Source organism: Tachysurus vachellii, chromosome 6 (genome assembly GCF_030014155.1).
Source record: "Tachysurus vachellii isolate PV-2020 chromosome 6, HZAU_Pvac_v1, whole genome shotgun sequence".
NCBI lineage: Eukaryota > Metazoa > Chordata > Actinopteri > Siluriformes > Bagridae > Tachysurus > Tachysurus vachellii.
This window is the reverse complement of record NC_083465.1, coordinates 28,837,992-28,854,458: the sequence shown is the minus strand read 5'-3', so window position 1 is coordinate 28,854,458 and position 16,467 is coordinate 28,837,992. Positions and strand designations below refer to the sequence as shown.

At 38.6% G+C, this 16,467-nt stretch overlaps 1 protein-coding gene across 1 annotated transcript in view; it reads right to left on the bottom strand.

The window, feature by feature from the left end:
* Positions 1-16,467, bottom strand: part of wdr17 (WD repeat domain 17) — a 139,234-nt gene that overhangs the window by 108,038 nt on the left and 14,729 nt on the right. The window contains exons 10-16 of the mRNA XM_060873205.1: positions 16,318-16,400; positions 16,152-16,238; positions 15,686-15,850; positions 14,640-14,842; positions 14,348-14,497; positions 13,347-13,477; positions 13,138-13,263 (exon numbers count right to left, since the gene is read on the bottom strand). Coding sequence (XP_060729188.1) covers positions 13,138-13,263; positions 13,347-13,477; positions 14,348-14,497; positions 14,640-14,842; positions 15,686-15,850; positions 16,152-16,238; positions 16,318-16,400 — 945 coding nt within the window. The remainder of the gene's footprint in view (positions 1-13,137; positions 13,264-13,346; positions 13,478-14,347; positions 14,498-14,639; positions 14,843-15,685; positions 15,851-16,151; positions 16,239-16,317; positions 16,401-16,467) is intronic.

Genomic DNA, 16,467 nt, shown 5'->3' with positions numbered 1-16,467 from the left:
AAGCTGTTATTGCTGATATTAGAGTACGGGAACGTTGCTCTCCAGAAGCCGACAAAAGCTAATGCTAGCTAAGCTACAGTAGGTAGCTCACATGCTACTCACCACTTTAAAGTACTATAAATAATGAATATATTAACACTGGACATATAATAATAGTTCTGAAGTAGGATAACAGGGTACGGCACAGACAGAAATACTGAGACGGCTCATTCTTCGGTGCACGCAACATGACGACGGTTGAGGAAGACACGTTGTGTTGCAGTCGTACATTACATACTTACATTTCTACTTCTTACTGTTAGTGCACTATTATGCTCTGGATAAATAATAAAGTAAATATTAGTAAAATGAATGAATGTATTTGTGTGACCTGCCATCCAGTTAATGCAGTTCAGTGCACAAATAACAAACTAACAAACAAATGAATGAATGAACGAATGAATGAATGAATCAATGAATGATATGATCAATCAATCAACCCATCAATCCATGCATCCATATATTCATTCATCCATCTATTCTTTGTGGGATGCTATAATGCATTACTGACAAATATTTTAAAAAATGTAAACACAAAAATTAATACTCAATATTTTATAGAAAACTGAGTGTGGCATATATTATAATGTATGAAGGTATATTTCTGTCAATACAGGAAAACATGTTGTTTTTTTTTTCTTACGTTTCATTTTTTAATAAATATACACAATGTTTGTTTTATTTAGACCCAGTGTGCAGACCCTGAAAACTATGGCTGAGCTGCAAGCATCTGGATTTGGTCAGCGACCACTACAACATGGTCTCTGGCTTTTGGGATGGTTTCCCGACCAAATTGATTTCATGGGGTCTGAACATGAGCTGTGCTTTAACCCAAATCAGGGTGAATTCGGTTCACGGAAATTTTATAACCGTACAGAGAGTGATGGTTCTAAACTTCTTCCTGATGACGGCCTCCAGTATTACGAGGTGGGCAATTTAAACAGAGAAGGAGCAAACAAACTCCCTGAGTACGTACGGAAAAATTATACACGTAAAGACAAAGACAGTAACACAAACCGAATCATATTTAATCTTAATGAGAATGGCTACATTGGTAAGGTTTATGTTACTGAGCACAGTGACGAGAGACGCTTCAACCCAGATGCCACCTTCTGCATTGACATCGACCTCCTCAAGACTATCAAGTCTCTGGAAGTTAAGGATTTTTTCTCACGAATGGTGCAATACTAGTAAAGAGATCAGATGAGTGTGTTATATGTCTGAATTACTGCAAAGGAGCAGAATGAAGCCCGACTATTGTCCATGCTGGTCCTGTCCCATACATAGTTCATGCGTGATGGAGAAGACATGAGATGAGTTGCAGTCCTCAACAAAACCCAAGCACGATTCACTCCATGTGGAAACCCCTGAGTACTACAGGATATCCACCTCAGCTGAAACCATCTCCTGTGGAACATGTTGTGAGCTAGTGGCATGCACGGGATGTTATCAGACACTGGCATGCACTTGATGGAGTTGCAGGTCTCTACCTATGCCCTGATACTGGTTCTCTTAATACTGGTTCTCAGCAAATAAATAATAATAAATAGAAAGGTACACCACAACCGATTATTAACATAGATTATACAAAGAGAAGGAGAAATAGGGAAAGAAAAGAGAAGCGTAAGGTGAATAAACAAAGAAAAATTGATGTAAAAATACAAAAGGTTGAAGACTTGGTTGAAGAGTTGAAAGATTTAAATATGAGTGTTTAGAAGAAGACAACGAGGGATCAGACGCTGTACCTAGACAGCTGGAAGAAGATTCCCAATGAAAAGAAGATTATAATGCATTATGTGTTATTATGTTTTATTTTCAGAATGCTCAAGAAAATTCTGAAATGCTTTTCTTTTTCTTATGATCATGTATTCTCATGTAATAGAGTTGGTTAGATTGATATTGCTTATTTTACTGTAAACTTAGATGAAAAGCTGTTTCTTGTAGTTGAAGCTTATAAAGCCTACTGTGTATTACTGGGAGTATTTGCACGCAAAGTGCTTCAAGGCCTGCTGTTGAAGTGAAGCCTTCTGTGTATTCACAGGGAGTAACCTGGCCGGCCTGAGACTCGAACCCACAACCTTCGGGTCACAAGTCAGACTCTCTAACCATTAGGCCACGACTTCCCCCTAATTGTTATAATCTTTGCATCTTAATACCTTTTACTTATGCTAATACTGTTTGATTATTTGAAGGAGTTTTTATTTGCAATTTTCTTTTTATTTTACATATATTACACACATTTATCTGTATTACATCGCTTTTAATAAAAACAAGGCCTCCCATTGTGAGGATCCTGAAAAGACAAAAAGGTCTAAGTCTGCCTCCTTCATTTAAAGATTCAAACAATAGATTAAGTAGAAGAACTTGAAGAGGATCCTTTGTTAGAAGACCGAGGGACTTCGAAGGACACCTGCGTTCAAGGCAAGACCAACTCTGATACTTGATCTTGTGTTTTCAAAACTAACCCGTGCAAACTAGGACACATTCCTTAGTGGGAGAGCGGAAGGGTTTCCTACGCAATCCGAAAACATCTGTCACTAAGGGACACGTACATCAGTATAATTACTTCAAACATGACCTCCCCCATCCCCAGCCCAATATAACCAACAGAACCTACTGATTGTTAATAAGTGCTACACATTCCAGGTCTCTCAGGATTCTTCTGCTTCTGGATTTAAGAGCTTTTGATACAATGCCTCAGAACACACTCTTCATATTCTATTTTTTATAAGAGACTTTTTATTGTATTAACTGTATCAGCTCTTATCAAGTGTTGGGAAAAAGTTGCAAATGTAGCACATGATAACTGAACTTTACTCCTGTCTACATTTGTTTACTTTATTTAAGTCATTTCAATTTATTTATTAATTGTAATGACTTAAATAAAGTCTGCCATGCAGCTAGTGCAGTTCATTGTACAAAGAAGAAATAAATTAAGAAATAAACAGACTGGTTTACCAAAATGGCTACCAAGCACAATTTCTACGCCATAACGTGGCCTTCAAACATCAGTTTGATTTCAAAACGGGTTTGACCCCTGATATAGAAGACGAAACATATTTTTGTATGTCAGTGTTTCCCTTCTTGTGTAAAAATAGAAATATAAATAATGTACAGTATAAAGTACCTTAAATTGAGAACTGACTCTAGTTAGCATAGCAGGTAACTTGTTAAACAAGATTTAATACATTGTGTTAGTTCATATAATAACATATATATACACATATAATCTGTTTGATTTGATTGAGGTAACAGCACTTATGAACCAATGCTAGTTGTTGAACTCTTTCGATCAGTTCAAGTACAAAAATAATCTCCTTTTTGGTGGCAAAAAAATATAGAATGAGTTTGACGAACAAGAGTCTTTTTGTATCCTCTTACCAGTTGATGATTTCTTAACACAGTGTAACGGTGAATCAGATTCGTGCACATTCAATCACATCCGATACCAGACGTTTCCTCTCCAGAAGAGTTAAATATGGCACATATAGCCCAACAAGCTCATTTCAATATTCCAATTCTACGTTGGATTGCATCAGCTTCTCTTTCAAATAATCACTTATCGTTTTCTCACTCACTGATTTTTTTTTGCATTCAATCTTTCTCTCCACACGTGGAAACGTTCTTGAATACCACTTTGTATAGCAGCTTCGTTTGAATTTCCCCCCTCTGACTCAATTTCTCCGCCTCTCACACTCACAGTTGTAGCTGCGCCATCTTGTCTCTCCTCCTCCTTCTCTCTCCCGCTGCCCGTGCAGCAGCGCCGTGGGCGGGGCTTAGGAAAGTGCTGTTTAAAGATTGGCTCTTAGGAGAGCCATTCACTGGAATGAGAGCTGTGATTGGACAAAACAACTTTCCTTTTAACTAGTAACCTGGTTACTCGGGTTACACTCTCCCCGTCTTGAAGATATGCAGGTCCCTTAGCTCAGTGGTCCCCAACCCCCGGGCCGCAGACCGATACCGGTCCGTGGACCAAATGGTACCGGGCCGCCCAAGGAACATTCAATTATTTCCATTTTATTTACTGTGGTGTATTTCTCTCGGGTTTGTGCGACTTTCCATGGACGACAGGTTAACCGGGAGCTGAGAAACGTCACCCAAAGCTGCACCAATACCGCGCATGCGCAAAATATCGTGATATCGGGCCGGTTTTAGGTGACGTCTGGAGCTGAGCGGCTGCAAGCGGCAGTGGCGTTGTAGCTTTGGTGGAGAGAAGATGTGCATCGCTCTTCTCTGTGTTCACCGGTACTTTCTCATGTTTAACAGTACTTGGTGTACGTGTATATTGTGTTTGCTCAAATTTAACCCACAAATTAGCAGAAATGAGTACGAAACAGACGTCGTTAGAAAGTTAGAAACTCTGCCGGTGTTCTGGATTAAAGTCATGGAGGAATACCCTGAGATTGCCACCACAGCACTTAAATCCCTATTGCCATTTCCGACATGCTATCTGTGTGAAGCGGAGTTTTCTGCAGTGACAGCAATCAAAACAAAACAACGGAATAAACTGGACATAAGCAACACACTTCGGGTGTCATTGTTTCTTATTACCCCAGATGGAACCGTCTCGTTGCAAAGAAACAAGCTCAGGGTTCTCATTGATTTAGCGTTGTAGTGAGTTAAAAAGGCATGTTTAAATACAATTAAATTAAAATTATTAATTTTAATTTAATTGTAGGGGCATGGTGGCTTAGTGGTTAGCACGTTCGCCTCACACCTCCAGGGTTGGGGGTTCGATTCCCGCCTCCGCCTTGTGTGTGTGTGGAGTTTGCATGTTCTACCCGTGCCTCGGGGGTTTCCTCCGGGTACTCCGGTTTCCTCCCCCGGTCCAAAGACATGCATGGTAGGTTGATTGACATCTCTGGAAAATTGTCCGTAGTGTGTGAGTGCGTGAGTGAATGAGAGTGTGTGTGTGTGCCCTGCGATGGGTTGGCACTCCGTCCAGGGTGTATCCTGCCTTGATGCCCGATGACGCCTGAGATAGGCACAGGCTCCCCGTGACCCGAGGTAGTTCAGATAAGCGGTAGAAAATGAATGAATGAATGAATTTAATTGTATAGCCCCACCCCCCACCCCCAGCGGGCCGTGGTAAAATGATCAAACATTGACCGGTCCGCGGCGAAAAAAAAGGTTGGGGACCAATGCCTTAGCTTACCCAGAATATTCCTTGGATAAACTTTAATACTCATGTTAAGTGCTGTCTGTTTTGACAGCCCCAGGAATAAATAAATATGTTACTGTTGTTGATGATAAGAAATATAATAAATCAGAATAAAACCACTTTTTGACCAAGTGTTTATGTTCACACAAGCAATTTGTCTTATGATTTTTCAAGTAAAAATAACGGACACAAACAAAAGATCACGAAAACAACAACAAAAAACAAATCTTTGAACTTTCTTAATTAAGATTCTTGAAATTAGAGTTTTTTAGGGGTGGTATTATTCTTAAAATTAGCACAACAATCTAATTGAACATGCACCAAAACTTGCACTTTATAGCTTTCACTCGTTTCTGGTAAAATCTACCTCAAAAGGAGTTAACATTTACTTGTCAAGAAAGAAGAAGACTTTTAGAAGAAGATTTATAGATAATATTTTTGTTATTGAATGTAATATTTTGTTGAAGGTTACGTTATTGTAAATTGTATATTTTATACATTGTATATAAAATGTACGTGTGTGTGTGTGTGTGTGTGTGTGTGAGTGAGTTAGCCTTGGAATCATCCTGCTGGATTTGTTTAAGAGGAGGTTGTTCAATAAATGTTCAGCAAAACTTGTTTGTTTATTCATTTAGTACATTATTATGTTTCATTATTGGGGTGTTTAAAGAATTGCTCTATTTTCAGGTTATTCTTCATCTTAAATACCTGATATTGAACACTGTGCCGTCCACGACACACACGCCCCCTGAGCCGAGTCTGCATCAACTTCATTGTAACTTTTAAGCATTAAATCCTCTAAATATACGGTCACGTTTCTGACCGAAAACTGTAAACAGTAGTTCACTTCCCGTCCATTCTTTCGGCTCTCACTTCTCATTGGAGGCTTATAAAACTACACTTGGGTGTCAGATTTGTAGTCCAGAGTCTTAGCAATCAAACAAGCCCTCACATGAGCCAATAGGTGCCCGTAGGGCAGAGATAGACAGTTTAGGAGCAAATGATGGCTCTCCATTCTATTCGGAACACCCTCCGTTTGTTTGACAGTTGTTCCAGCCAGTAGCAATTTCATGATCCGGGACCCTGATATCTCTTTAGCCAATAAGGAGACGATTCCAATGAGATGCGACATGAGCCATTTGGCAAGGGAGGGGTGCCAGCTAGAGCCGTGTGAAGACAGTCATGATGCAATTCTCGAGCTGTATTGCGCAATCCTAGAGCACACAAACAGAAATCCTGTTTTTTTTGAGCAGATACTACTGCCTTGTGGTCTAGTAAAAAGGGGTTAAAAGGTTATAGGCCTTTGAAACTCTTGTTTACTCTTGTAAACAAGGTTTATTTGGGGCAAAAATGGGGCAAAAAAACAAAAACGCACAGACATATCTGTAGAAAAAAATTCATATAAAATCCATTTTTGAGTCTTTTGACTTCAAACTTTTTCTGGTGAAAGCTGACATGTGGCTATGACCTTGAGTTGTTCTTTAGCTCCTGACGTGTTTACAGTAGTGTTTTTTAGTCAGTTTACAGAAAAATGATTTGGGCGGAAATGAAACCCTCTATTCTAGCCTCTGTAACTCTGTGTGAGTAAGGCCTAGAATCACGCTGATACTTGTATCAGAAACTAGAGATTGTCTTCTTTCCAATGAGACCAGGCACATTCCTGAGTGTCAAGGTATGTGGGAGCTGTACCACTTTTTAGTTGGGTATGTCATTTAGGCGAAAATCATGAAATCTAGGCCGTTCGCTAAAGGTTAAATATTCTAGTTTTAATGCATTCTGCACTAAAATGACTTTTTATTCAGAGCTTATAAAAAGTGAAAATTGCATAATTATAAGCATGTTTGTCTAGTTTCAAGACCTAACAGTATTTTAAGTGACTAGATTTAAGATAAAATATTCTAGTTTTAATGCAATTTGTACTAAATGTATGTATTATTCAATTCTTATAAAAAGAGAAAACTGCACAGCTTTAAGCATTTTTGTCTAGTTTTAAGATCTAATTGCATTTATTAGTGACTATATATTTATGCTATTTTCAAAAATTCTTATCAAGTCAATTTAAGATTTAAGCATATCTTGCTTGTTTTAAGAGGGGCATTTTTTGCAGTGCAGGGAGGTGAGTAGCCACTGCTCATGGGGCTAATCCCTGAACTCTCTATTCTGTTGCTCCTAGGCCAGGACTGGCTGGGGTTCCCAACAAGTTCCAGCTCCATAAAATCCCCAAACTCATTGCCATCAGAGTTTGGCTAGGAATGAATTCCCAGATTTCATCAGAACGTCTTCTGTGTTCTGCAAAGGCCTTACAAGAGAGAAGATTTGGCCAGGAGGAGGATTTTTCAACAAAAGCTTGACCAAGAGAAGATGGACCCCACCCAATGTATCTCAACCACTTACTACTTACTAGTCTGCAGGGTCCTGTTTACTAGCACACAGTGTTGCCAGCTCTGCAACTTTCTACTGGATAAAAAAAAACGCAGCTCCTTATGTACCTGGCTCACGCTTATTCCCTCAGGGGCCAGAAGTGCAGGCTTTCTGTCTATGGTGCCCCCAGTTGAAGTGAACAGGCCCCTAAAAGCCAGCACTAGCACTCCTCATTCCACTTCCCATCATCAGTGTCTTCTTTGAGAGGATAGGCCCTCTCTGCCTTATTCCATGACAGAATAATTCACTGCAAAATGGATGCAGCAGGATAATAGTGAACAAGAGTGATGTTATATGGTTGATTAAGATGGTGCCTAATTCCAAGTACTTTTTTCAATGGCTTGGCTTTCCTGCTGTAGCTGATGTGGTGGCCCACCAAAACTTGCCCACTGCTATGGCCAATATGGTGGTCCCCGAAGACCTGCAACCTGCTGAGACCAACAAGGCAGCCTTCCAAGACCTGGTACCTACTGAGACTGAAAGCATTGCCTCGAAAACCTGCTGTCTGCTGTAGCTGATGTGACAACCACCCAAGACCTGCTACCTGCTGAGGAAAATGGTGCAGCCTCCCAAGCCCCACTCCCTTTTGTGGCCAACATGGCAACCATCAACACCTACAGTACCTTTCTTTTGTATACTGACCCAATTTTCTTAAGATTTTATTACTTTTGATAATTTCTTCATATTTTTAATTATTTGTCTCTTGGCTATACTCTTAAAAATGTTTATTGGGGTTCTGTATACAGTAGATCTGAACTTAGACTCATAAACCTTTCCCCAAAAAATGTAGCACTCTTGGAGAGCAAAGTACCTTTTATATTAATATGGTTCTACAAATCAATAAATGTGTAAGGTGACATGAATTTAAAATTCTCTTTTGGATCACCACTGAGGTGGCCCTGAAATCAAAATTTCTTTGCAATGAGCAATTCACACTCATCTGGCTCTGATTTTGCTGATCAACTCTGGTCATTGAGCAACTTCAAATGCAATTCTTTGTGTGTAGTGTGTGTGTAGGACTCTATTTGCATGATTTTTTGCATCTATTTGGTTTTGCAGGGCTTGTCAAGAGATATAGTCTCTTCGTACTGTATGTTGGAGTCTGAGCTCTGCTACTAAGATGTTCTTTTCCTTAGGAAATTCTTTTTAAAAAAAATGGTTTATTGGGTTTTTTGGAATGCCACTGCCTGGCATTTATCTCTTATTGGAATACTTTTGTACTTAACTTGTAAACAAGGATTTTACCCAAACAGGAACTCTATGGACTTCTAACCACTTGTTGCTTAGAGGAAATTACCTACAATTATATACAATGGTAAGTACCAAGTAATTACTAAAGCAAAATTTTATTTTTATTATAAACCAAACCTAAAAATCTAAACAAAGTCTATAAGGGTAATATAGTCATATAAAGTGTCTCCAACATCACATTATTGTATAGATGGACATAGCAAACCAGTGTTCCTATGTAGAACAGTCCTGGTAAAAAAAAAACAAACAACAAAAAAAACTTCTTGTAATAAAAAGATTGGTGCTGTTTCGTGTTGCTTACGTGAAATTAATGCGACAGGCGCACATAAGTGTCGACAGCACGCATGCGCACACAACTCGCTAGCTACCACGGATGTCAGCTTAGATGTTTAAGAGAATTATTATAAAATTGAAAAAAAAAAAAAAACTAACAAGACCAGAGAGTGAAAAACATTGATAATCAAAAAACTTGGACTATATAACATCAACGTGCCTGGCGATGTGGCCTGCAACGCGTGCCGAGAACAACCGGACATGTGACCGTATAGAGCACCGCTATTCACAAAGGTAGTAAAACTAATATAGGAAAATGCAGATTTAACAGTAAAACTGATAAAATTGTGTTTTTAGAAGTGATGCCGTATGTAAATAGTTTAGTTGCAGCCCAAACTAAGTAAGTATATGTGCTTTTGTGGAAAGCACATGGAAAAAATGGAACTAGCTAGCATTAGCTAGCATTAGCTACCATTAGCTAGTACCATAATAAATATATTAACACTGGACATATAACGCTAAGTTTGATTGTTTGTTAATTAATACCATGGTGAGAATGTAGTCTGTGACAGCCATGTTGTAGGCTTATAAAACACTTAGTATTTCTAGCATGTATGAGTTAAATAATCATAAATTATATTACAGATTATTGTGATTAACAATAATAATAATTTAGTTTTAGTTAATTATGTCCGGTATATGCTTTTAGATCCTCAAATGTGAAATCAATCAACAATATAATGGAGCTATTATATTATATTTAATAATATATAATATAATATTTGATCAACTGATGGTTCACCTGAAATAGAGCTTTTTATCTTCCTACTTCAAATTAGACACTTCCTCCTTCCTATGAGTGAAATGATATTACAGATAACTGTTAAATATATTATAGATATACTATTTATATATATAGTAAAATTAAATTGTTATAAAGTTTAATAGTTTGTAGTTAATTATTAATATAATGAAATATTAATATAATTATGTCCAATTTCTTTAGATCATTTCAAAGATGCTCATCAACATATGTGAGATCACTGGACAACCTAGACCAGCTGAGGTCATTATTTGGTGTGCAGATGTTCTCCTTGATGTCGTGGTTTAGAGAAGAGTGTGTCCGTTACGTCGGGAGACGGATGTATCTAAAATGTCTTCCACAAGAGGGGGATTTTGGGTTCCATAGGTTTTACAACCTAAACTATGGCTCTAAGCTCCTACCTCCTGCTCCCTTCCCTTATTGGATTGTGGGTAATCTAAATTACCCAGGGTTCGAGCAGCTCCCCGATTATGTGCGGAGACATTACAATAAAAGTAACAAAAGGACAAACATGCACAGAATTATTGTGTGTGTTGACACCAAAGATCTGTTCATACGCAGTGTATATGTGACGGAGCACAGTGATAGGACAAATTTTAGTCCTGACCGCACATTCCATATTCCAAGGCATTTCCTTTTGCCTAGTCCTGGTGTCTCTTACCAGACTACGGGAATTTTGACGGCTGGAAACTTTCAACGGGAATATATGGGAATTAACGAGATTAACTTGCAATTTACAAAATTGCAGATTAGCCTATAAACATAGTTGGAAAAAAAAAACATTCTTGCAGGATAATCTTGGTTAAACAACCAGATCTACATACATTTCTCCATAACATAACACAGGTCATTTCTTGAATCCTGCACACAAAAAATGTTTTTGACATACCAACACACTTTATGTGATAGACCAACACAAAGTGGCATATATTTGTAAGCACATGGAAGGAAAATGATAAATGGTGTCCAAATTGTTTTTACAAATAAATAAGTGTGGCGTAAGCATTTTTTAGGTGACTCCTGAAGGCAGTTGGTTTCACTGGATTTTAGTTATATTTTCACTGGGGGCTGAATACAAATGCACAGCACACTTTTCATATATTTATTTGTAAAAGAAATTTGGACACCATTAATAATTTTCATTCCACTTCACAATTATGTGCCACTTTCTTTCGGTCTATTTCATAAAATCCCAATAAAATACATTTTTCTTTGTGGTTGTCAAAATGTGGAAAAGTTCAGTGGGTATGAATACTTTTGCAAGGCACTGTATGAGGCTAGCTAGCTCAAGCTCAAGCTCAAATCTTCTGTCCTCTCTTTTTGACAGTTTTCTGTTATTTTACAGAAGTACGGAACTACCCAAAAGTTGAGACACGTTACTGTTTTTAATGATTTTGAAAGAAGTCTTTCTCTTGCTTTTCAGTGAGACTCATATGCTCATATGTTTGATCAGAAATACAGAACAAAACAGTTGGTGAAATATTATTACAATGTCTTTCTGATTGAATCTACTTAATCCTCATAATCTTTATAACCTGTTATAATATTTTTCAGGATTCTTTGCTTAATAAAAGTTCAAATTAAAATTGCAATAATATTTCACAATAATACTGTTTTTCTTTATCACGATCAAATAAATCAGGCTTAAATGAACATAAGATACTTCTTTCAAAACATAAAGAATTTGTCCAAACTTTTGACTGCATTATTGTATAAAGTAGGTTATAGATTGTTTCAGCAAAAATGTTGATTGAGGAGTATTTCTTCATCTAGACCAGCGGTGTCCAATCATAAGGGCCGGTGTGGGTGCAGGTTTTTATACCAACCAAGCAGAAGCAGTACCTGATTCCACCTGATTAATCAGTTGTTCTTGGCTTTTAGTAGACCCTGGTGTGGCTTCTGATTGGTTGGAATGAAAACCTGCACCCACACCTGCACCCACACCGGCCCTTTCTTGACTATTTCTATTCATTTGCATCAATTGTAAAATGTTTTTTTTAATTCCAAAATATTCGAATTGTTCAACTAAATGAACAACTGGAAGATTTTTTCAAATTTTATTCTGTAGAACTTTTATTCTATAAAATTTTAATTCCCATAAATTCCCAGTAAATTTTCCACCCCTTTGCAACCCTAATGAGGGTGGATTATGGAAAAATGAAAAGACATTTGAGGAGAAGTTAACACCATCGTATTGAGCCGTTTGCCGGGGCCTAGTTTACCGGACCTCTTCTCTGCCAAGTGAAAACTCCCTGCAAGGTTCATCACCACTCGATTAGCGTTCCTCCACTCTGGCTACATACACACTGCTGTCAGGTAAGTTGTGGATACATGTGAATGCTGATGTTTACTGAAACATTTATAACAATAATCCAAATCCCGATCCAAAAATGGAATTAAAAAAGTCAGGGAATCATGGCAAAAATTAAAAATGAGACAAAGGTAATAAAGCAAAGTGAGAAAGCAATCAGGGTCACAACACAAGCAAGTTGTGTAAGAAAACAAAACCGTGAGCAAAACAATTAAACACACGTTATAACAGTACTGACACTTTGTTAAAGATAGTACTGTCTGTCTAGTATTGACAAATGTAGCATTATATCTGTTATTATCTTAGTTTGCTAGTTTTCAATCATAAATAATATAAATATGATAAATATTGTACTTTACCAAACCTACATAAGCCTGCCTCAAATCTTATGCTAGCCATGAAAAGGACACCAAGTCATAATGATCTTTTCAATTTACTCCATTTAAAAGTCTTTCCCTGTCTTTAGTGGTTACACATAATAAAAAGTCAATTACATTATGAAAACGTTTAATAGACTCTTCTTAATGCCATTAACTATCTGTTAGCAAAGCAGCTAAATTGAGTTTTTGTTCATGACACTTTCCTGTCAGTTATATAACAAACACACAGCATATGCAAATAAACACACACAATGATGTTAGCGTTAGCAATATTAGATAATAACAAAATAATATTATTATAACTGACTGACTTCTTGAGAAATCCTTTTTTTTTTCTCTTACAGATGGACACCAAGTCATAGAGCATCTCCTAGATCAGACATTGCTGCTTAGGTCAGTAAAAGGAAAGACCAACACCAGCTCCAACTCGCCACAATGTCAAGGAAACCATCAATTTTCTAATCCCATTAGCACTCACTGTTTTGAAGCGGATGAGGTGTTTCATGTGCATGATGCCCTGGCCGTAGTTCTGTGGCAGTAAACTGTCGTCTTGCCCTTTAATCACAGCCACCAGGTCCCACAGGTTATGGCTTCCTCCTGGAGGCTGAAAAACAAACACTCACATCATCCTTTCCTAGAAATACTGTGGTGTAGAAATACATCCTGCAAATGTGTGATTTTACTGACCGAGAAGCATTCAGAGAACCAGCGCAGTTTCTTTGTTCGGACATCACTTGAAAGTTTGTCGAGTTCTTGCTTGATGTCTCTGGACACTTTACCACAGAGGAGAGGTGGAGCTCCGGGAACCATCGCCCGATCTGTAATTAAACAGTGTCACCGTATACACTTCACTAAAACACAAGAGTAATGTTGGCTATAAATAATCCTGTTTGATCCTATCTTTATTTAGAAAGAACTAACTCCATCAGGCTTAATCTGCTCTGATTGTTAATCTTTAATAATGGATGACATTGACACAGTTATATTGTAAATATTAATATTTATAACAGTGGGGCACAGTGGCTTAGTGGTTAGCACGTTCGCCTCACACCTCCAGCGTTGGGGGTTCGATTCCCGCCTCCGCCTTGTGTGTGTGTGGAGTTTGCATGTTCTCCCCGTGCCTCGGGGGTTTCCTCCGGGTACTCCGGTTTCCTCCCCCGGTCCAAAGACATGCATGGTAGGTTGATTGGCATCTCTGGAAAATTGTCCGTAGTGTGTGATTGTGTGAGTGAATGAGAGTGTGTGTGTGCCCTGTGATGGGTTGGCACTCCGTCCAGGGTGTATCCTGCCTTGATGCCCAATGACGCCTGAGATAGGCACAGGCTCCCCGTGACCCGAGGTAGTTCGGATAAGCGGTAGAAGATGAATGAATGAATGAATATTTATAACGGATAAGTAGATAATATAACTGACATGTTGTTACAGGAAAATAATAAGCAATGAAACAGTGAGATAAAACGAAGGAATTTTCACCTTATAGCTGACAATTTTCCTACACAGCATGTCTTTAATAATTTAACCAATCAGAATCTAGAATTCAGCTTCATGACATAAAAATACAATATTAAACAATTTCATGTTGTATAAACTAACTGTTGTAAGAGAAACATTTCATTTTGATTGGTTGTAAATACCGACTCATGCTCATGTTATGTCGTGTATTATTTTGTACAGTAATGGCGGTTCACCCGTGTTTCCGATGATGTCGTCCCAGCTGTGTTCGGTCAGGATGTTGATTAGCAGCGGGGCGATGAGGGGAGTGAGGGACCACAGGCGCACGGTCGAGTCCCTGGAGCAGGACGCCATGGTGAACGGGCGACTCGGGTGGCACGTCAGACCTAAGGTCAGTGTTTTACACACACACACACCCAGACACACAGACACACACACAGACACACACCATTGTAGGCACTAAAGCTTAATTGGCATTACTGGAGATGTTTGTAAATTGTGATCTTTCCTGCAGTGACTGTGCAGTACCGTAGACGTCAGCTCCGTGATCATAGACGGTGTCCAAGCAGGTCCCGTCCCTGGTGTCCCACACACGGATGGTGTAGTCCCAACTGCCTGAAGTGAGCAGGTACGGTACCTCCGAGTTCCACATAAGACCACGTACCGGCGCCGTGTGTCCACTCAGAACGTTAATACAGGCGTCCTGCGTGTAGTCCCAAATACGCACCGTCCTGCAACGCACACACTCAGTTTCTACAACAGCAGTTCTGACAGTAATGTAGCTGCAAAACTCAGGTTGTTGTTTCCATAGTAACAAGGAAAAGCACTGTGGACGTGTGACACTCACAAAATAAGTTTTGTTGAGATTATTACTTTTTGTTTCCTTTGCTTCTATTGCAATGGTATTTTATTTACTGTAACTCTGATGCATGTGGAAACCAGCTGTGTGTGTAGTACAATGTTAGAAGGGTAAAAGGTTCATGTGAATGTACAGCGTAAGACCGGTTACGGCTGCGGCCTTGTTTATGAGCGCACGCACGTTAATATTACAATGATACAGATTCAGTTCATAGACCTGAGCGCCAAGTTATGAGACAGATATGTTTATTATTGAAGTTTGGGTTCTTATAGAGTAAATGTAATATAGTTTAACTGCAAATGGGATTTATTCTGTTGTATAAAGTGAACACTTATAAAATGTACAGTTATTACAAAAATACTCTTTTGGATAAGAGGTCAAACATGATTGATAGACCAAAAATGGGATTTAAAGGAAACTGTTTGTTTTTGGATTAATACAAATGTTGATAAGTAAATGTTTGTAAAATATGTGAGGATTCATTTATATAAAAAAACAGACCTTTGAAGAATATAAGGCTTCATGTTATCCAAATGTGGATTATAACCTTAGTTAAAAGTTAAATGAAGTTGAAAATAAACATAATCCGACTGAATGGAGAATGAGAAAATGTTGTCCTGCGTCGCTGATTTCTCTGTAATATTTCTAATATTTCCAGAGCACTCCTATAAGAGGATTATCTATATATCTATATATACATAGATCTATATATTACCCGTCATCTGAGCCGCTACACAGGATTCCCTCTCTGAGAGGAGACCAGCGTACGTGAAACACTTTGGCTGTGTGTCCGGTAAAAACCTTCAGCGGCTGATCTGAGCTTGTGGCCAAGTAGTAAACTCTTACGTTTTTATCCTCACATCCGGTTGCAATCATGTCTCTAAAACATTAAGAGAGATAGAGAGAGTAGAGAGAGAGAGAGAGAGAGAGAGAGAGAGAGAGAGAGAGTAGAGAGAGAGTAGAGAGAGAGAGAGTAGAGAGCGAGAGAGAGAGAGAGAGAGAGAGTAGAGAGAGAGAGAGAGTAGAGAGAGAGTAGAGAGAGAGAGAGAGTAGAGAGAGAGAGAGAGTGAGAGAGAGAGTAGAGGAGAAGAAGATAAGATAAGAGCTAGTAATTGATAAGTTAACCAGACAGACAGACAGACAGACAGACATTGAGATAGAAAGAGAGGTACAGTACTCACTTGTTGTTCTGACTCCAGTCACATCCGAACACGGATGCCGGGTGCTTATATTTATGCAGAACTTTACCATCGATGGTTCTGATGATACTAAAAGCAGAAAAGAATATAAATGGATTGAGGAAGAAATCTCAGGCACTTACGTCAAGCACCAAAATCAGAAATGTACCAGAAACCGTCTCCACTGCACGTGGCAATACGCTTGGAATCTTTGTGGCTCCATGCGATACAGAAGATACCGTTCTTCCCGTGCTGGAAGCACACACACACACACACACACACACACACACACACACACACACACACACACACACACACA